The sequence below is a fragment of the Calypte anna genome, chromosome 6 (assembly GCF_003957555.1).
Source record: "Calypte anna isolate BGI_N300 chromosome 6, bCalAnn1_v1.p, whole genome shotgun sequence".
In the NCBI taxonomy this organism is placed as follows: domain Eukaryota; kingdom Metazoa; phylum Chordata; class Aves; order Apodiformes; family Trochilidae; genus Calypte; species Calypte anna.
Window position 1 is genome coordinate 9,227,718 of NC_044252.1, and position 21,316 is coordinate 9,249,033.

A 21,316-nucleotide genomic window follows, 5' to 3' on the forward strand; every position below is an offset into this window, starting at 1 on the left:
AATTCTTTCAAAAACTATTAAGCCTGGAGAAGCTGAATAGTTAGGAGGAAACAGGGAGTGATCATTAATCTTGATTTTACACATGAGAAATCATCTCGAGAGGGTTTAACATTTGTGCCTATTTCATTAGCTCATTTTATTATCAATCTCAAAACTGGTTTGTATTGATCCAAGCTCAAAATGGCTGATAATTTCAAAAGCAAAGACAGATGAAATCACAAACCACAGAATTGTCTGAGACATAACTGTTAGCTGATTACAGCAATATGAAACTCAATGCTAACTAAATACTTAAACTACATCTTGAAAAAAGAAATGTTTACCTGCTTTTAGTTTCCTAGTAATCTAGCTCATATTCTGGTAGAGGAGCTAAATGTTATCTAAAAAATAAAATATTGCATATAAATAATATCTACAGTAACACCAGAGCTTCATGTAGCTGAAATGAAGCCTTTGATCTCTGCTGCAACCACCAGACATCCTTGAGTCATTTCACATCAGTGCTATAAACCTCATTCTCCCCAAAAAGCCCAGGATGATTCATAATCAAAACTCCAATCTTTTTTAATGTTACACTTACTGGACCTACTAAAAAATATAATATTGAAATAGATCAATTTGACTTCATATGTTCCTTCTCAAGCCTCTCTTCTGTAGCATTTTCATAGAAGTGTTATCAAACACCTTTGGTAACAAATGGATAGTTCTCTCAACACAAGTGTTCACTACATGAAAACAAAAAGAAAATAAACAAGATCTTTAAAAAATAAAAGTTCAATCAACTGAAAATGAGAGGGACTGAGACCCACATCCATCTTAAGAGAGCTTTTATGGACAGGACTGTCTCACTGACATCTCTTTTGGTGTCAGCTAATCTTACTCTCTGCATAATAAAAAATTCTAACAAGTGAAAGTATTATACAGTCTGCACTGTTGGGATTTTAGGACTATGTACAGAACAGCATGGGTTTGTTGTCATCTTTTGGTTTGCTACAAAAGAGTTCTGGTTGTGAAACACTTTTTCCATTGGAGGTTTTTAAAAAAGTAGTGAAGAATTCAAAGGTTAGCCCCAGATGCTGGAGCTCAAGACCTCAGAAGCATAGCATCATTACACACAGTTCTAGTTTTTATAGAGAAACAAGGTGTTTAAAAAAGAAGAATAGCGACAAAACAAAACAACAAAATTTATCTCTTTTGGGTACTTCCTGATGCTGAAATCCACACAGAATAATGTCTTAGTTCTACAGCTTAGCATTTAGTTCTTCATTCCTCCTTGTCTTATTCACCCCCTCGCTTTTTTTGTTCATCAGCCACAGTCTAAATTTCAGCATTTAGATTTTAGGTACATCTGAGGGCAGAATTTTTTGTCTTCCTTAGTTCTATAGCATCAGGAATAGCAACATAATGTGATACCAAGAATAAAAAAAAAAGAAAAAAAAGTGCATTTTTGTGGACAATGCGTATTGCGGAACAGCTTCAGATAGACCCTATCATGTGCCAGTACTGTGAAGGTAAGCAGTTTAAAATGTGTTCTATTTTAGAAGTATAAATAGATGTCCCAGCCAAGCATGTTTCATGGAGTAGTGCTCCTACATTCAGAAGAGTAATTGAGAATATTGAGAAGAGCAGAGGCAGTATCAACACAAGTAAATGTACAAGTGCAAAGCAGTCTGTACAGTTGTGCTATCCATGTCAGCTTAGAGCAGAGTTATCAACTGGGCAGATGGGCTTTCAGCATTTCAGCATTTTTCAGCATTTCTCAAGTGAGTGGGGACCTTTATTGTCAAAAAAATTAAGTAATGTTTTTAATCACACAGTTTCTGTAGACTCCACATGGGACTGCTTTTTGAGTCACCATCTCAAATACCCTGGAACCTGCACTCCCTGAGCACAGAACCTCAAGCAGGCAGGTTTCAGCAGTGCCAGGCAATCATTTTTATACATGCACATGCAAAAAGCACTTAGTACTATTAGGAAAAAGTATTCTGCACCTCTTTTTTTGTGTGCAGCTCTTCACAGAAAAGTAATTTCAGACAACTGCACTAGAGCTCCCATCTTGTTAGGGAGAAAATGCCCTGCAGTACTGAAAGACATAGGATTCACATGCACCAGCATACGCTGAGACAGCTGCACACTGATTCATATCTGCCTCAGATCATAAAGTTCTGAAAGAAATGTCCATACATGTTAAATACCTTAATAGCCTCTGGAAGGTTGAAGTGTTGTCTTTTCTCCTTTAGTCGTCTCAATACACTATCCATGGTTTCTTCTACCGAGGAAGATGGTTCTGTGCTTGTGGCCTCCTGTGTCCCAGCATCATGAGAGGTCCCAGTGCTTTCACAATTGTCATTTCTTTGAGGTGCTCTAGAGGCACAGTTTTGCTCTTCTGAAATTTTGAGTTTCAGCTCTGAAAGGCAAGAAAATAGACTGGAAATGTTTGCAAAGTTTCCTCTGACACTGCAGGAAAAAAAAAACTACACCTCTGCTTCTTGCATAAAGTTATCATTCCACACTTGTGTAGGAAAGTAATTCTGCTTCACTGCAACCTGTAACATCTTCCACCTGATTAAATTGAAATCCAGTGGTCAAGGAGTGAGATGTGTCCAGATCAATGAAACTTAGTGCACAAATGTACTTCTCTTTTTCCTCCAAACTGATCTTTAAAATAAAAGGTATTACCATAGGTGAGGACTGAAAAGACTCTGAATTAAAGAGTGGGGTCTGAGTAGAAATCCGTGCAGAATGTCAGAGGGAGTGATGTTAAGAAAGAGACACAAAAAGGGCAAAAAACACTTGAGAATATTTGTGGGACATCAGGTGAACAGAGGGGATACGGAAGCAAAGTTCTCTTGCTCTTCCTTCTCCTCACTAAAACCATGCAATTCCAAATTATCTGAAGTGTAGATGAGTAAGAACATGTCCAAGCCAGCTTGTTTCAGGATGCAGTCCTTCACAGAGACCTTCCTTGGATAAGGGGCAGTTTCTCTGAGGCTTCCTGCCCTGCTCTCCCCCCAGCTGTGCTTGCCTGCCCTGCTGTGATGCTGCACAAGTGAAGAGAGGAACAAAGGCCCTTCCCTAAGAAGGGCTGGGGAGGCCGTGCTGTGTTACAGAGCCCACCATGCCAGCTTCCAAACTGCTGAAGCCATGTACTCCAGGTCTTCATAACCAATCCAAGTCTCTAGTGTAGTTTAAACCATAAACCTCCCTTCCAGAGGCTGCACGGCCATCCCAGCCAGGTCACTGAGCTGGTTCTCACAAGGGAAATAAGCCACTTCACTTAAATTTTTTCCTGTAGCAGAAGAGCACCTGAGCAACCTCACAGAAGACTTATAGGTTACAGTATGTCCTAGTTTCCTAGTCAGCAACCTGCCTGGATGCAGTAATGTGTGTAAGTACATCAGCTTGACACCAAGCCAAAAACCCTAGAGCTGTAGGGACCTGCACAGAGCAACAGGAAAATTAAATTAAGGTCTGAATTAGCTCCTATAAAGCCAGGCCCTGCTTCTCGAATATGGCTGGATGGTGAAGGACCTTGAGCAAGTCAGAGACTGATGGCTCTAAATGTCTTAATTTTATTGAAATCCTTTCAGAAATAGTACCATCATTTTTTTTAACTGTGGCAGTCTGAGGATAGACAACAGATTGGCAGGGAAAAATAGTAATTTCTATTATACTCATAGAGCTAAGAAGGATAGGAAAGGCTTACAAACTTGAAGAAGAACCAACAAGTGCTTGAGTGTTTATCCATTTCAGTTGCACATCTCATAATTCTCGTAAGTCTTGCATCACTTAAAAGCAGTGCCATTTTTCAGGATAATAAAACCAAGAGTGTTCATAGGATTAAGGTATTTTGGGTGTGCAGATCAGACTGACCTACAGAAGCCAGATCCCTAGCAAGCTGAAGCGACAGGTAAGCCAGAGAGCTGATTTTCAGAACATTAACTTAGCAGATTGGCCATTCCCTCTCATTTGCTCATCCTGGATTTGTAACACAAAGTTCAAGACAACATAAAAAAATATCTACCAATTAAACATCTAGAAATAGATTTTCTAAGGGAGAACTTTCAAGGAGAAATTTACCAAAAGATGAGTTTCTAATTCTTTATTTACTACAATCATATCCCCTGTATCTACATCCTTACGCTACATTTGGATATTCTAAACTATATCCAAAACAGAGATGAAACATAATACTACAGTTTACTCAGTAGTGTGAATCTATTTATAATGAGGAAAGAAGATTCAGATAAATCATAAATAGTTTTTTTTTAAAATGATCAATCAGTCATGGTTACATACTCCCTGACTGCAAGCATGTGATACACCCACTGACGTTAACAGTGTGGGATGCAGACATTCAAGGGCAAAACTTGACCCTTTAGGCCAAAAGCAATATCAGGGAAAGATCAATTTTTCTGATTAAATAAACAAATAAATAAATCAGGCTTTAGAGTTGTGTAACCTCAGTCCTAAATAGACACTTTGTACCTACATTTGCACTGTTACAAGGGAACTTTAAACTTTGTAGTTCTGTATTTCAGACACTCATAAAAATATTCAGAATAAAATTGTCTTTTGCTTGAATATTTACAGTGATGAGGCAGAGATGTTGTCTTTTTCCCCCTTCTCCTTTTTAGCCTTGTTATGAGGGTTGAATGGTCTTACTTCAATCCCTGCTTTTAGGAATGAAGTCCATTATCTTTGTCACTAGGAGAATTTCTACCACACACTAAGGAAAAATAAGCAGAACACTGAAGTTAAAAAATAGCTTCAATATTCCAGGTACACTCATGCTTCCAAAAGCTTCAGCTAAAAAATGAAACAATATGCTAATCATACCTTTGAGCTGCTTACGGCCTTTGGCCAAATCATTCATCCATTTCAGAACTTCAGGATTGGAAGTCTTGTCACCATGTGAAGGCTGAATGTAAAGAAAAAGGGAAGAATAAAAAAGAAGGAATTGATGTTTGTACAATTAAACCTATAAAAACCTATGCACACAGTGTCCTAAAAAATGTCTGTAGTTCCAACTGCACTATATCACAGTGTCACAAGGAGCATTTGGTTTGATAATGATACTTATTTATCATGCCCATTATCTCTCCCCATGGTGGCACAGTGCTACATGGATCTGGCTAAAAAAAACCCAAAATATTTACGACCTTGACTGATTTCCTAAAAATACTGCACGACTTTGCAAGAACTGATCAAACACCAAATGTAAGTCAAGTTCCTGAGTGATTTCCAGGATGATAACCAAAGCACTCTGTCCCTTGTGGGGATAATTCCTTACTGCTTAAAGGTAGGGATTCTCTTGGGAAACAGGAAGTTAAAAGATTTAACCAAATGGCTTAACTTATCAAATGAAGTGATTACAGAGTGATTTCAAAAGCAGCATACTACAAACCTTTTGTATATCAGCTATTTCTTTGCATTTACAAATTGCCTCATAATTAAAACCAGTTTACTCTGTATCTTTAAAACTCAGCTACTTAAATGGCAAAACAGTTTTGAAAAAAGACATGGCTGAAATAAAATATTTTCTGGTCACAATGTGATGACTGTAAAAGCATGAAATTTTACTTCTAAAAATATATTATGACCACGGGGTAGTACTACTCACAAATGTACATTTAAGTTTGCAGTTGTTGCTGAGATTACAAGGTAATATACAATTACCTGAATTTTCATATTAATGTAGTTATAAAGTATCACAATCTTCCCTGTTTCCTATTCTACACACCCATAGAATCACAGGTGTCTCTGTGTGTTCACAATGCACCACTGACATTGTACAAATCAGCTCATGGTGAGCAATGATCTTGCATACACTGCCCAGAGCACACCACTAACCTCAGCCACCCACCAGCAACACACCACAGTTTCCATTTCCCTCAGCTTCTGTTGAGCACTGTGCTTTGGAAGTTTCCAAGCAAATCACCTTTATCAAGTAAATAAGTAGCTTTTCATCTTTTGAATCATTTTGGTTCACAAGTCTGTCAGCTATGTTTCCCTGGTTCACACTTTTCACACATCTATAAGATGGATATTTTGCAACAAAGGCAATGCAAAGAAAATGCAAATTATTCTCAGAATTACTTCATACACTAAAAGCAGGTAAAAATATAGTCCCTCAATGTGGATCTTCCTATTTCATTTTACCGAAAATATCCTTTCCCTATCATTACACAGTTTATCTACACTGGGATTATTGGTTGCTTTTATCTTTTCAATTATTATCTTACCAGGTATTTTTTTTCTTGCTCAAACTTTTCTTCATACTTCCTAATTTTTCTCTTGAGACTCTGAAGATGCTTGGTAAGTTGTGCTACTGTTTGTGGTTCTTTGCACTCTTCACTGTTACATCTAGAGGAACTCCTTGGCCTGTAAAAGCCAAAAACATAGGTTAGCTGCATTACAGATCTGGCTATAATGGATGATGCCTTGCTTCAAGCACACTTAATGCTTTCCTGGCACAAGTTTGGTTTCTGTCTGAAATTCACAGCTTCATCTCTGGAGACCACACGTGAACTGGCCATGTGTTCTATTACACTCTCATATTTTAATGAATGACTCAAGCTATACCTCTATTACAGCTGAAATTTTTAGTATTATACCTTGATAGCCATCTCTATCTCATGCTCACTCATCAGACTAATTACTAACATTTAAAACTATCCTTGCTAACTATAATTAATATAGACTTCAGACAATATTGTACTGTGTTTTGACTGAGTCAGTACTCCTATTTCTGGTATTGCATATTAACCATGTCAAATCATGCTACAGTATAAGCATCTATTATTTATGACAGCAGTAACTGAAAAAAACATGAAAAATTAAAGATTTCACAGTTTAACAAACCAGGACAACGGCTTGTACAGAAATTATTTAAAACATATAAGAAAAAGTATATTTTCTTACATCATGAAAGGTTGAGCACTTGGTGGAGAAGGGGCAGACTCTGTGTCTAGATTAAATCTCTGGCTTTGGCTAAAGATAGAGCAGCGTGGTGACAAAAGAGGATTGTCTCCATCTGTAAGGTGATACAGCAGTCGACTGATCCCTAGAGAGTGATGTTCTTGTGGGCTACTGTCCATCTCATTTTGCCAGTCTCGGTGGGCTGGCACAGGCTCTAGAAAGAAAACAGAAGCCAATATGGACTGAGGATCACTCACAAGATCTTTGTCTACCTAGATAAACACAAATCTATACTTACTGAAGTATTCAAAGCATAAGTACTCAAAGTAAACAGCAAATAGTTCAGCAAAGTATCACATATAGAATAAACAGAATACTGAGGATAAGAAAATAGAAAGGACAATTACTGGCTTAACATAAAACATTTTTTAGTCCCACAAGAGAAATGTGTTTGTAAACTATGAAATATAATATAAAGATGAAAGGATTCCCAAAATAGTAACTTTAACTGTATTTTCATAGATCTGTTTGCTTCTAACAGCCACATTCATGCAGAAGATAATGAATGTACAAAACAAGTTTAATTTTATGATTTAGCATCTTGTCCTTTGGTCAAGAGAAAGGCAAATCAAAAATATAATATGTCCTGATGCTAAAATCCTTCAGCACCCTGCAGAATTTTGTTAAGGTTTGAAGCAACATACACATGAATCTAAAGAACACAGGATGTGAAAATAACTACAATAACCAACATTTGATTTAGTTATTTAAGGATGTGTGCAGTGGCTGCAACTTGGAAGAGTCAAACTGGGAATACTATGTTAATATTTTCCTTGACTGTAAAGGGAAACCCCACTACAGGTATCTCAAAAGGTAAGATTTGTTTTATAGAGATGGTCAGACTAGAATACAGAATTATTTATTCTGGACTGAAAAAGTAGGAATTGGTGAACCTCATCACATTGATTCTCTTTGTGGGTAACAAAAACAACCAACCAAAAAAATGGGCACGGTACAGAGCCTACCTACAGGGAATCTTCCCTTTTCTGCACCTGGGCACATTAACAGGAAGATCCACTGAGTTTTTTTCTTCACCCTCAGAGGGTGAAAAGGGTAGGATGGAGGGGATGATCTAACCAAGTTAGTATTTTGGCTATCAGATAATTGTGTTTTAAAGATGTTTTTAGGAAGAAACTCCATGCTTCCTCATGAAAGCTCTCCCCCAAAAAACAGTTACTCTATGTTAAAACAAAGAATGTGCTGTTTCAGCTTTGCCTCCATAAATTTCCATAGTATTTAATACCAATATTTAGTATTTTACACCAGCTACATTATGGTTTTCCTCTAAACCCATGTTTGTTTTCAGAGTAATTACTTTATATTTCTAGGCAGCATGTGTGTTACTTTCAATAAGTATTATATTTGCAACATAGCACTAATTCTAATACATGTCACTGAACCTTTTTATTCAATAGAAGCCTAAAACTGCACAGAAAAACAACTGTTTGTGGATTTACTCGCAGAAGAGCAGGTAGGTTTCTAAAAGTTTTTTCACCTTCGTTTTTTTCAATTTTTTCTTTTGTACATGGAATGACATTCCCATGGTGAGTGGGTATTTCCTTCAGGAATGTAATAGAACCTTTGTAACACATTTTATTTAATCTCTGTACATCAGATACTGAAGCTATAAATCCCTATTGCTGCACTAGGACAACGGGGAGAAACCAGCTCTGAACAGTAACCTTCAAAGAAAACAATGACTGATCTCAAAAATAGTCATTACAGTGGCCTAAAATGTTATTTTATCAGGCACTGTCCAACAGGTTTTGCTTTACAGATAACAAAAAAATTAAACTGTGTATTGTATAATTTGTCTGTCATGCAAAAGGTACTCATGACTCCTGTTTTTGTGAGTTCATCTCCTCTAACAGCACCATCAATTACAATTACATTCAGCCCTTTCACAATGAGTCAATGTAGTTGATTATTAATTCTAACCCAGTATCTTTCCTCCAAGTACTTTGTACTCTGTAGGTCAAACTGAGATCCCCAAAATACAACATCCAAAACCTCTAAATCATGTAGGAGATTCAAATCCTCCCACAGAGTTCCAGAAAGGTATCTAGGAGAAGCTGGGGTAGAGCATTGTACCAGACACAGGAAACTAAATACCTATACAACATACTGTGATAGAGGCTGGCATAAATGTTCTGCAAACAAAAGTGTTGTCTCTTTCTGGCAAATAATATTTCTTTACCCTGTAAGTCTTTTAAAAAATTAATTTTTTGTTGGGTTTTGCTTTTGTGGGGTTTTTTAACTTCTGAAAAACAATATTGCCACAAGAAGAAACTGGCAATTCCTTTTATTTCACCATCTTTGAACTTAAAGAAAAATGACCACTGTGAAGCAGGTTGACTAAAGAATAGTTTCAGTATTTCTCATGAACTGATATGAAAAGGAATAATTTCTTTATATTCGTATTAAGTAGCAGTCTCCTAATTTTGAAAGGAAAAAGATGTTACCAAAAAAAAAAAAAAAAAAAAAAAAAAAAAAAAAAAATTCAGTCAGTCTTTGTATGATAGGTGGAGGGGAAAAGTTTCCAGCATTTGCACTCCTCAGCTTTTCTGACCAGTCCTCTTGCAGGGGGTATTCTGCTGATAAACGTCAAGGCCACAGACCTTTGCTCCTTTTCACATTCATAGACAGGCAATATTACTTGGCCCAACTCATTCTCATAAATAGAAGATCACACCCAAGACTAAACACCCCTGGAAGATTAACGCAAAGGACAAGTAGTAGCTGGAGCACACCCAGTGTAAAACCAAACACACAGAGCTGCAGTAAGTTCAGTGAGGTTTTTATACTCAGCTAGAAAGTGAAAAGGAGACAACCTGAATTTAGGAGTCTTTCTCAAAGGCCAGGGCCCTTCCATTGCTGTGGCATCAGGGCCTCCTGACAGCATTGCTACACACAAAATCTAGCAAAGTCCTGAAACTTTGGGATGGCCCCAAGAAAGGTTTCAGTCCCAACCCCACCACAAATACATTAAATTGCTACCTGCTGTTCAGAAGTGGTCAGCAAGTCATTCAAACCTGTTCATTTTTGTAGCCTGATTACTAAAATAGTGGAACAGCTCAGGATGATGATAAGTTAGAACCAACCCTATTTTTAATTGCAACTTAAGGCCATCATCCTGATTCCAAGATCCTAAACAAGGTACTAAGCATTATCCCGAGAGTACCCCATGGACTGACCAAACACCTACCTTTGTTCATGTGTCTGATCTAATTCTAATTCTAGCCTCTATTATTGCCAGAAGTGAGAATTAAAGCCTCCTCTAGCCAAGCCAGTAGATTGTCCCTTAGACTGCAACTCCTCCTCCTTACTCTATTCAGTTCATCTTAGCACTGACAGGAGCTCACCACATTAATTAAAGCCAAAGTCTTATAACATCCAGTATGCTTCATAATGTGGAATTCAATCACATGCTGGAATATATGATACTCTAAGAATAACAACAATACACTGAAAACTCTTGTCTATATACAGGGTATTCAGATGTAATGTGCCATTCCTCAACATTTCTCACATGTCTGTGAATGCCAGCATCAAGATTTTTAATTTAAAAGACATTTAGAACATCTTGTAGCTAGTTTCAGCTGCTCACCACTGAAATCACATCCTTTCATGTGTTTCAAAGTAAGGTGGAAATTTCTGACTTTGCTCCAAAGATAAGAGTTACTGCTCTCTCCTTAAAATTGGCATCCTGAAGTACCCTATCATTTCACTGGATTGGTCTAGCTTCACTTACCATGCACATAATGTATTTTTTCAACATTTTCTATACTAGGATGGGAAACAAAAGAAATTCAATAGACTAGGCAGTCAGTCAGGTTTCATTTTTTAAATAAAATGGTTTATAACTAGAGAGATAGTATACATGGCACATCTGCTAAAAACTCAGTTCCTAGCCTGGTACAAATCTCTAGACTTCCATTCAAGCTTGAGCTGAAGTAGCCTACAGTCCCATGTGAAATCTGTATCTAAACTGAGAGTATCAGAAGATCTGAGTAGTAATTTAAGAGATAAAATTAGGACTAGCTTTATTTATGTAAAATGGCAATTTATTGGGAAAAAAAACAAAAAACAAAAAAACCAACCAACCAAAAAAAAAAACCAGAAAAACATCAAAAACAAACAAACAAACAAAAATGCTAACCACAAAGTAGATGTTAACAGGAATGAACATTTATAAAAATCCATCAAATGAGCAAGATTTAATCACAGAATGAGTTTGAACTGCTGAAGTGTCAGAGCATGGTCTGAACTGTGTGAGAGAAATGATACAGAAATCATCATCCAATATTTGCCATTGTAGCTGCAGACAGGAGAGCAGGAGCTGGGAGGATATTGGATGTAGGGGTCACTAACAGCAGGATTTAAAAGAAAATTGTACCAAACCAGCAAAAATAAGATACATAAACAATTATGAAGCACCCTAACAATGAATTATGAAATGATAAGGACAAATTAATGGAACTACTGGACAAGGAGAAAAAACTCATTCTGCAATAAATGAGAAGAGTCAGTGCAGATTTTGGATGGGCTGCAAAATGCCTGTGCAGCTCAAATAGCAGATCTGCCTCTGCCTCAGATCCACACCAAGGGACTAGCACCACTGCAAGTGCCATACCCATATCCAAGAGCTATTGTGGTATTTGCCTAGCTGGGCAAAAGCTTTTTTTAATTTTTTTATTTTTTTTTTAGCTAAAACCTAGGACATTTAGTATTTTTTCCATTATTTCATCTTTATAATAATTTGAAATAATTCAGATTCTACATACCATTTGCCTTAATTATGCAATGAAAACCTCAAAACTTCAGAATTTCTTAAGCAGAACACTATCATTTGTGATTTTTTTAAAAGTTAAATATTTTACTGTTATTTCTTGCTGAAAATTCTAAGCAAATGGCTCCTGAAATAAGTTATTCTGAATCCAGCCTTTATTCTGACATAAAATATCAAAGAAGTTACTGACCTATCTGCCTTAATTTAGACCATACATGGTGAATGATTTAAGTATTTGTGTGTTCATGTTGCTTGCCTGAGAGATGTATTAGTCACATTGCCTTTGACCTATTTTTACAAACAGTGATTCCTCTTCTATTGAGCATCACAACTCTGTCAGCCCTGTGACTACAAGCTGTGAAATGACAAAAATAGTGCTGAGCCTTAGGGCTATTTTTTTGCACAGACTGGTTTCCATATTGAGGGGAGAGGGAGAGATAACACACCACAATTTGCCTAGATGGGTAATAATGCAGATTCATTAATTATTAAAATCCACATGCTGTAGAAATCACCTTTGTTATCTCTCTGATGATGTATTAAATTAAAATCAATAATAGGAGAAATGAAGTTATATTGCTCCGATAAATCACAAAAATACAATTGCATGATATGGCAGGTGAGCTCACACAATAGAGACATAGAGCACAAATGTACTTAAGAAAAAAAGAGGAAAAAAAAGAAAGAAAATTGAAACAAATTTAAACTGAAAATAAAAGAATTTTGATTCTTTAAACCTGTCTAAAAATCAAGATTCCCAGAAAAATTCTCAGACAAACAGAAGGCTACAGACATGTATTTCCATTCTTTTAACTGGGATCCCCCTCTTTTACACTACATAGCATTTGCATCAGGACATGGTGCTCTGCATCAGCTCTGCTCCATTTCTCAGAAGGCTGCAAATCTGATATTAAAGTGCAAGTCACAAGGCTTTTTATAATTGCAAATGAGAACACATCATGGCACGATTGCTTACCTCCACAGCTGGCCCCATCAGCTTGCACACTGGTTTGGGCTGAGGAAGGGGCTGGATCCTTGGGTGCAGGCAGCTGAGGAGTTTCCTCCTGGGTTGGCAGAAATGCGGAGCAGAGATCAGTTTCAAGGGCTTGTAGCTTCAACAAAGAATTCTGCAGACAAAAGCAGAACATTGGGCTAGAGAGAGAACAACAGAATGCAGCAAAGGCTCTTCAACTCACTGAGCCCATTAGCAGTGCCTGCAAAGGGGTGTTCACTCCCAGCTCTGAGGGGACGTGCTGGAGAACAAACGTGCACAGTTCCACGAGTTTCTTGACTTCTGGTTATTTAAGTCCCAATTTCGAGAGAATATTCACAACACGTGGAAAAGATGACTTTGTCAGCAAAAGAGGATTTATTCTCGGAAGCCAAAGAGATGGTGTCCCTTTTCCTGGTCTTCAAGCAATATACCAAGCAAGCAGTTCATTCATTGGGCTGACATCACGATCTGATGACATTATGTCCCTCCCCGTTTACCATTCATAAAAAAACAAATCTCCCACCCAAGCCTATTGTGCAGGAGGCAGTGGTAAACAAAGGGTTACTGAGAATGTGCTCCCTCATTGGATTCTTGGAAGAAATATTTTTTAATTGGCTTTTTTAGACATACTCCTCTATGCAGACGTATCTTTTATGTAGGCTGCTGCTGCTGCTGCTTCTACAGGGCAACCTAATCATTTCCTATCTGGTGCAAAAGTAAAATTAACAGATTGCTATCACTTACTGCAGAAAAATCAATGAGGACAAAGCTAGTTATCTATAACATCACTTCTAGCTACTCTGTCGTGACTGGTCCGTTTTCTATTTTAATCTCTAAGACAGCATGTAATATTCAGCTGTACAATCTGACAGAAGAATCTTGCTGTGATGTAAATGCTGTGAAAACCCTAATCACCATCTGGGCAGGCAAAATGAGTCACTGCCATGCCCCATGTATTCAGTTCCCCTCTCAAGTGAAATACAACTTGCAACATAAAACAAATTAACAGAAGAAAGGCTGACTTAGTAGTCACACAGTCGGCACACACAGGATTCTATGTAAAATTTTAAGTCACTCAAATGGTATTTTGAAGATTGAATTCTGAAAAAAAAAAATCTAAGTTGAAACAGGAAAAAAATCCCTTAGGTTTATACCCTGAAAAACTCCTTTTACCATTCTGGGAAGTACCTGAAAAACAATGAAATAAGTATATTCATTGAGATAATTTTCTTCATTTAACAATGTCACATATGTACAAAGTAGTTTAATATTGATTAATATTATTTTATCATAATAAAGCCCTTTATAAACACAAGGATATCAGTGCTTTTAGGTAAAAAGAAAAAAAATTAAAAAGCAAATCTAATTTGGTGGAGAGCATCAGGGTAGATTTCAGCCTTAACCCTTTCATTCCTTTTCTAGAATTCAGGCAATGAAAAGGGATCTTTTTCTAGGAGAGACCTCAAACCAGGGAAGTTTTGAAAAAGCACAAGATCACTATAGCTAGGTCCTGCCCCCCTCTATGTGCTGTTAGAACGGCTTCAAAATCCATATCCTATTCTGCAAAACAGATTAGGTTGCAATCAAACACTTTGACTTTGGCCTCAGTTTACGTCAAAAGGAATCTGGGAATATATTCTTTCTCCTAGTCCCATAGCAAACAAGGGCTCTGGCCATGCCTATCAAAAGAGACTGATATTACAGACATGTAATCAAAGAAATAGTTTGAGTTATATATTTTAGAATTAAGGTCCTCTCATCTGTTGTCAAGATACATTTTGACATTTCATCCTGCAATACCAGGAAAGAAGTGATTGCAAGATCAAGCACTTATTATTCACAATGAAATGTCTAAATGTAACACTGTTCTTTTAGAAATGCCATGACCTGAGGCACAGGACGCTTCTACTGTTCCCAGGTACAGGTTGCATTAACAACCTACCAGCTGCCATTTGTAAGGATAATTCACCCATCTTGACCATCATCTTCACCTCTTGACTCATCTTCACCTCAGTTTCTCCAGGACTCTTGAATAACTGGCATCGTTCCCTTGTCATTTACTGACACTATTTGGTCCAATATTTTACATTTATACTTCAAACTGATCTGGCTCCTTTGACCTGTCTGCTAGAAAGTTTATACCAGGTGTGCAAATGTTCCCAACGTGGGATTTACCAGTAAAGACCAATATGAGGACTTCGCTCAGCCTCTCTTTTTATGGCCATTTCTCCTCAGTGCCCATTTTGTATGTCAGCCAGCCAGCAGCCCCAGTGATACTCCATCTGACTTCTGCTTTTGATGTATTTAGTAAACTTCTTACTACCAGTCTGAGCATCTTTTATGAGGCATTTAAAAAAAACTTCTTTAATCCTCTACAGAGCTTACTTGTATTAGAGATCAAGCAACTGAAACTATCTCACCTTCAACAGTGTTCAAATGGCAGTGAATCTTTGTCAAGAGAAGGGTGCTGACTTGAATTATGCCCATGACACTGTTTTGGGAAGAGTTTTCATTACATGACAAGCCTAATTTTCCACTGCTTCTCAAAGAAAATGGCCATGGAATTATCACCACAAATGGGCAGTGTTTTATAGAGTCATAGAATGGTTTGGGTTGGAAGATCACCTAGTTCCAACCACCCTTCATGGGCAGGGACAACTTCCACTAGACCAGGTTGCTATGTCATCTAGAAAAAGATGACCATACCAGTTACAGATCATTGAAGTCCTTATCATGAGAAGTGCTGATGGCAAGTAAGGAAAACATAGGTAAACATACCAGAAGAACTTACCAACAAGGTGAACATAGGCAAATATCTCATAAGTATACCTAACTTTCACAGACTGTTATTTCACTCATTTGACCAAAAAAAAAAAAAAAAAAAAAAAAATCTCATATAAAGACAAGATATTCACTTTGAATTACAGTTTCTTATGACACATAAATATTTGTGGAAAGTTCAGTATAAAAGCATTCATACATACTACACTGTTAAACATTGTATTTTGGCAATGCTTATACTATAATTCACCAGCTGATTTATATTCAGTTTCTCTAAATGATATTTTTCACCCATTTGTAAAAGGTGGGTGGATAGCAAATTTCCAGTCCCTGCCAAATACTAAATAATAATAATAATAAATGGAATTACCGTATATGAGTTTGTGAATATATTGAGAGGAATTTAATGTAGGGAGAAAAAGAGTAAGTAGCTTTGATCATTTTGATGCTAACAGGGAGATAATGAATCTGGACTATGCCATCAACCTCATCTTCTAAACTACAGGTGAGTACTACAGCACTGCTACAGCACAATATGTGTGAAAAGCCACCACGTGTTTATGGGAACACACAAAAGGTGATATAGCCTTAAGCAAAGGACAAGCCAAGATCTGCCCAGCATCACCAACTCCTGGGCAACAGGAGCATCCTACTAAATGGGAGGGATGACCTTGCTGCCTGCCCTGCTGCATTTCCTGTCCTCTCAAGGTTATCTGAAACCTTACTGACCACTTCCAACTTTCTCCAATACTTCCCATTACCTGTACAGCCCTGATGTGACTGCAGGTGTCCTGCCACAGTGGTGGGGATGTGCACCCTTCTGTGTTGCACACACTGAGCAACACATCTAATCTGGATATAAACCAGCCTGGGCACGTGTTACTTATAACTCTACCATGGTCCAGACCTGCCCCTGAGGCTCACCTGACCAACCTCTGCTCTTGGCCACTTAAAAGAAGTTACAAAACATGTTAGAAAGAAACACCAACCACTAAAATACAGAGAGGGAAATGATAGGTCATGGTGAGTGGCATCGTACATTTCAGTCAGCTCTTAAATGAAAAACCAGCATCACTGAATTTAAGTTATGGCATATGGTATCAGCTAATGACTTCAGTTCCAATCTTGCAGATTTGATGCTCATTCCAGCTTTAATCTGATGCCTAACACTTGTGTTGCTGATTCAGTAATTTCTGATCCATGCTAATGTGTGTTTGAAAAAGAAGCAATTTCTCTCAGACAAAGGTTTATATCTATTCTTATGTCCTCTTAAAGTAACTGAAAATTGAAAGATATTAAGCTACCCCAGTTCCAGTAGAAGAAGAAAACCATCTGTCACTATCACAGATCAAAGATAATGGGAAAAATAAACACATTCACAGGAAGTCCAAGAAAAGCAGAAAGAGAGGCAGTGTGGTACCTCTATTGTTATTTTTGCTAATGTTTTGAGAAAAGTTAGTCATTAAAGTATCATGCCTCTTGCCTTCTGGAGAAAAAACAGCACAAAAAGATTGCCAGCTGCAGAGGAAACTCAGCCTGTAGTAAAGAAACCATCTTTACAAACAAGTAAGCCTGCAGAATGTACCCCACTGACTATCTGTCTCTCCATCCAAAGATTATTGAAAATTAGGAGCTGAGGTCTGAGGGCAAGGAATTATCGGGATGATGAATAACCTCTTACACCAAGAGACAAATAACCTGTGCCTGTTGCTAAGTCCCTCTAAAGAGTGGGATACTGAATGAATATACCCCAAAAATCACCAAAATGCTGTCTCAAACAATAGGTTCCTGAAAAAGTTTATAAACTTTTTGTTGGTAGGTGCCATCAGTAAGTCCCCCTCCAGCAAGAGGTCCCTGCACAGAGTCCTGCAGGACCAGCACCATGGGACGTGTTGGTCAGCACACTCCAGGGGCCCAGAGCCACAGCAGAACCAAACCTGCCAAATGCTCAGTGCTTGCTGCATATCTGCAGAGAGAGCACCCAGCCAGCCATGGCTGCAAGAATCACAGAATCATAGAACTGGCTGGTTTGGAAGGGACCTCAGAGATCATTGAGTCCAACCCTTGAACCACCGCTGCGGTTGCTAAACTATGGCACTGAGTGCCACATTCAGTCTCTTTTTAAATATCTCCAGGGATGGAGAATCCACTACTTCCCTGGGCAGCCCACTCCAATGCCTGATCACTCTCTCTGTAAAGAAATTCTTTCTAATATCTAACCTAAATTTCCCCTGGCACAACTTAAGACCATGACCTCTTGTCTTGTTGAAAGTCGCCTGGGAAAAGAGACCAATCCCCACCCGGCTACAACCTCCTTTCAGGGAGTTGTAAAGAAGAGAGCCACTGCTTGTAGAAATGCTCCCTTTCTGTAATAAAGCATTATTATCAGCAGCATCCTTTGTTTCAGCCCTGTGGAAATCTTAAAGGCTGGCAAATTTAAGAACTGAGGGAAGAGGGATAGGGAACAGCTCTGCCCCACCCATGGACCCTACCTGTGCTCAGGCTGGAGACTGACAAGTAGAAGGGAGGAGAAACAAAGCCCAGACTTGGTGCCTTCTGCAGAAACTGAAACCACCTTGCCCCACACACAGTGTTTTTGAGTATTATGGATGCCTGCACCCTGCTCCTGCCCCTTCCCTTCCCCATAGGAAGGCAGCTATTCTACTATATCCAGTTTATTGCTGGATTTGCTGGATTTATGAAATCAGATGAGGCAGAGAAGGAGAATAACCTTTCAGTATTTAATGGCTTTTGAAGTTATCCATAAAGAAACATAACTGAGCAAATGTCAATGTGCTCTATTTCTTCACTATTAGGAAATTAATGCTTTCATATGTTGCATTAGAACAGTGATGCATAAAAGCATCTCCCTTGTTTTTCAATCTGAGAGTTTGGGCTTAAGTAAGATAGGCATATTTTATGTGAATATAAATAAACCTCTGCAGTGTCTGCTTTGGCAATATTTGTGTCTTAAGGCATATGACATTTTCAATTCAGAACTTCCTTTACAAACAAACAACAATAAAATAGTACAAGATACTACTGGGTGAATAGTGAAGAGAGATAACACGTTCTCTAATCCAAGAAGGGATTGTTTTCCTATGACACATCTGCATTTGGGTTTGCAGTAGAGCTAGATACAGTACAATGTAGGATTTTGCATAAGAAAGCACCAGAATATAACCCTTGTTCCTTCCTCAGAAATTAGTAGCAAATTATTATAATTTCTCATCTAATTATCTGGTTTCATATCTTACATTGATTGTATTTATAATAATATTTTTGTCTTAACCTTTAAGCAATTTTCAAGAATTTTAAATGGAAGATGTTAAGTGGAAGCTTTGGTGATTATTTGCAATGATACCTCTCAAAAGAAACAATAACTTAATGATTTCTCTCAGAGCTTTAACTGGTTAGACACAGGCTGAGTGTACTGCCTTATATTGGTCATGGAATGTGCCTTACAAGTTAGCATTGAGATTTTCAATAGTGAGCTGCACAACAATACAAATACACAGGAAATAATTTATTTTAAGGAGAAAAGTAAGTCTGAATTCCTTTAAAAGGATACGTTGTGGTTTTCCCCTAAAGAAAGCCATGCATCTATTAATAGCCAAAAATGTTCTCTGTCTCGTTTTGGAAACAAAGCTCTCTTTTCCATGGTTAAACAGGAATGGGATTCCCTTCTCCCCAGCTTTTCTGTTTTTGACCCTGCTGCTGTTATTCTGTTGTCTTGGTCTACACTTAAAAATATTGCCTGCTCCTTGTTTAATTCCAGTACTCTTCACTGCCCTTGCCATGTGTACCATACTTTGTCCTAATATTTAGATAGCCTGGTTTGTGGGAGACATTTTCTAAGGCTTCTCACTCTGAATAATTGCAAAGTTTCGCTTTAGCCTCCAGCACATTGCTAATTGTAAGAGTCCAGCCCAAGCTCATTCATTGTTTGACACCATCACACCAACAGCTCCTTTGTGCTCTGCTCTCTCCCACTCTTCCTGGAATAATCCCTCTGAAAACAGCTCTTGTTTCACGTGCCACAGGTCTTACTTGGCTTTCCTTGCTTCCTCTCTTCACTCCATCTCCTCCCACCACCCATCTTACAACAAGAGTACCTTCTAGAATACATTGTACTTAATTTATGCAGGATGTAGCAAACTTGAGAACTTCTTATTTTTAAACAAAACATAATTGATAGCTGAACATTTTAGAGCTGTAATATGAGGAAAATATCAAATGGTCTTGAAACACTCCATTTTACTCAGTAAATATTATATGTCTAATTCTTTGAAGAGCACAATCAGAAAGCAGTATAAAGTTGGCTTAGAATATTTTTTAAATCTCTTGCTTTTGGCTTTAAAACTATTATAGCAGTTTTGTAGCACTTTTTTTTTTTAAGCTTTTCTCAAAAAACATCACTAGAATGATTCATTATAAAGCTAATCTATGGTTCTCAAGTGATTACAGTACTCCATGTCTTTAGAATTAATAAAACAAAACATCTAATTAAAAATCTGTAACATTATATTTCAACTTTTGGTAAAGCTTACCTCATTTAAGCTGTAAAAGTGCTCAGTAGCTTCTTTTGGTGAAATGTATGTGTTCTGATCTATTCTACAAAACAAAACAAGAATTTTCACTCAATAGAATGCTTTTGTGTGTTGCAAATATCTGCAAATATCTTTTCATCATGTCTGTACATAAATTAAATTATGGGATAAAGTTGTTTTATTAAAGAAATAGCATTTCTATGCAAGTAACATCTGTATTCTATACCTCATTCAAAACAACACTTGTTTAATTGGAATCCTAAATATTATATTTAAACTGTGAATGATGCCCTGGAAACTATTACATTAAAGTCTGGGCTCACTCTGTCGCACACAGAAAGTTCTACAGAATAATCATCAGCTTTCTGTATCTTAGATAGCTCGTAGGGTTAAAGCCAAGAAAAAGCTCAAACATATGTCTACATCTAAGCATGATTTGTCCCACATGCTCTAAGTCAGTAACAATAGCTTTCCTTTCAGAACCATCATGAATAAATCCATATTTAAATTTCATGGAATTGTTATGATCCCACTCTTCAACTTTCTGCTTAAATTCTGTTTTGGAAATTTCACAGAGACCCAAGGGCCTCTCATGAGGAGCTGGAAATCATTTGAGTATGACAGACATCTACATTTTCTAATGAGTGCCACTTTGCAGCCATCAGAGATGTCTGTATCTTTGGATTTTCCTCAGTATTTCACTTCTCCACATGAAAACAGGAAAGGAAGGTCCTGGTCCAGTAAGGGGAAAATCTCTTTCCTCTGACTACAGCTCATGAGACAACTGTCCCACATCCAGGCAGATGTGGCTGTGATCGAAAACTCCACACACCTACCAGCCTGAGGATTAGATACAAATCCACAAAAGGAATGAAACTGAAACCTAAAAATTTTTTTCCCCTGAATTAGGTAAGCAACCTGAATAGCTTCATATCACAGCTCTGTCCTTCCTGTAAGCAAACAGAAGTTTTCCACACTCAACTTCCCAGTCTGACGAGGGTGTATCACAAGTTACCTGGCAACTCACCCAAACCAAGAAACTGCTGCTGTCTCAGAGAATGGGATTTCTCATTGCCAAGAGAGTGTCAATGCTGGCCCCTGAGCTCACAGACATGAGCAAAACTAACATAAAGCCCAGATTCCTTTGGCTCTTTTGGAAAAATAATATCTGTTTTTCAACCTATTGTGCTCAGTTGTCCCAGCAAAACCTATCAGTTTTAA

The 21,316-nt window shown here is 37.7% G+C and overlaps 1 protein-coding gene across 1 annotated transcript in view; it reads right to left on the reverse strand.

Annotated features, from left to right (window-relative positions):
* FAM13C (family with sequence similarity 13 member C) overlaps nt 1-21,316 on the reverse strand; it is a 48,256-nt gene that overhangs the window by 7,893 nt on the left and 19,047 nt on the right. Inside the window, exons 4-9 of the mRNA XM_008502175.2 lie at nt 20,096-20,159; nt 12,747-12,834; nt 6,925-7,135; nt 6,246-6,384; nt 4,840-4,921; nt 2,196-2,407 (exon numbers count right to left, since the gene is read on the reverse strand). Of these exons, the coding sequence (XP_008500397.1) occupies nt 2,196-2,407; nt 4,840-4,921; nt 6,246-6,384; nt 6,925-7,135; nt 12,747-12,834; nt 20,096-20,159 (796 nt within the window). The remainder of the gene's footprint in view (nt 1-2,195; nt 2,408-4,839; nt 4,922-6,245; nt 6,385-6,924; nt 7,136-12,746; nt 12,835-20,095; nt 20,160-21,316) is intronic.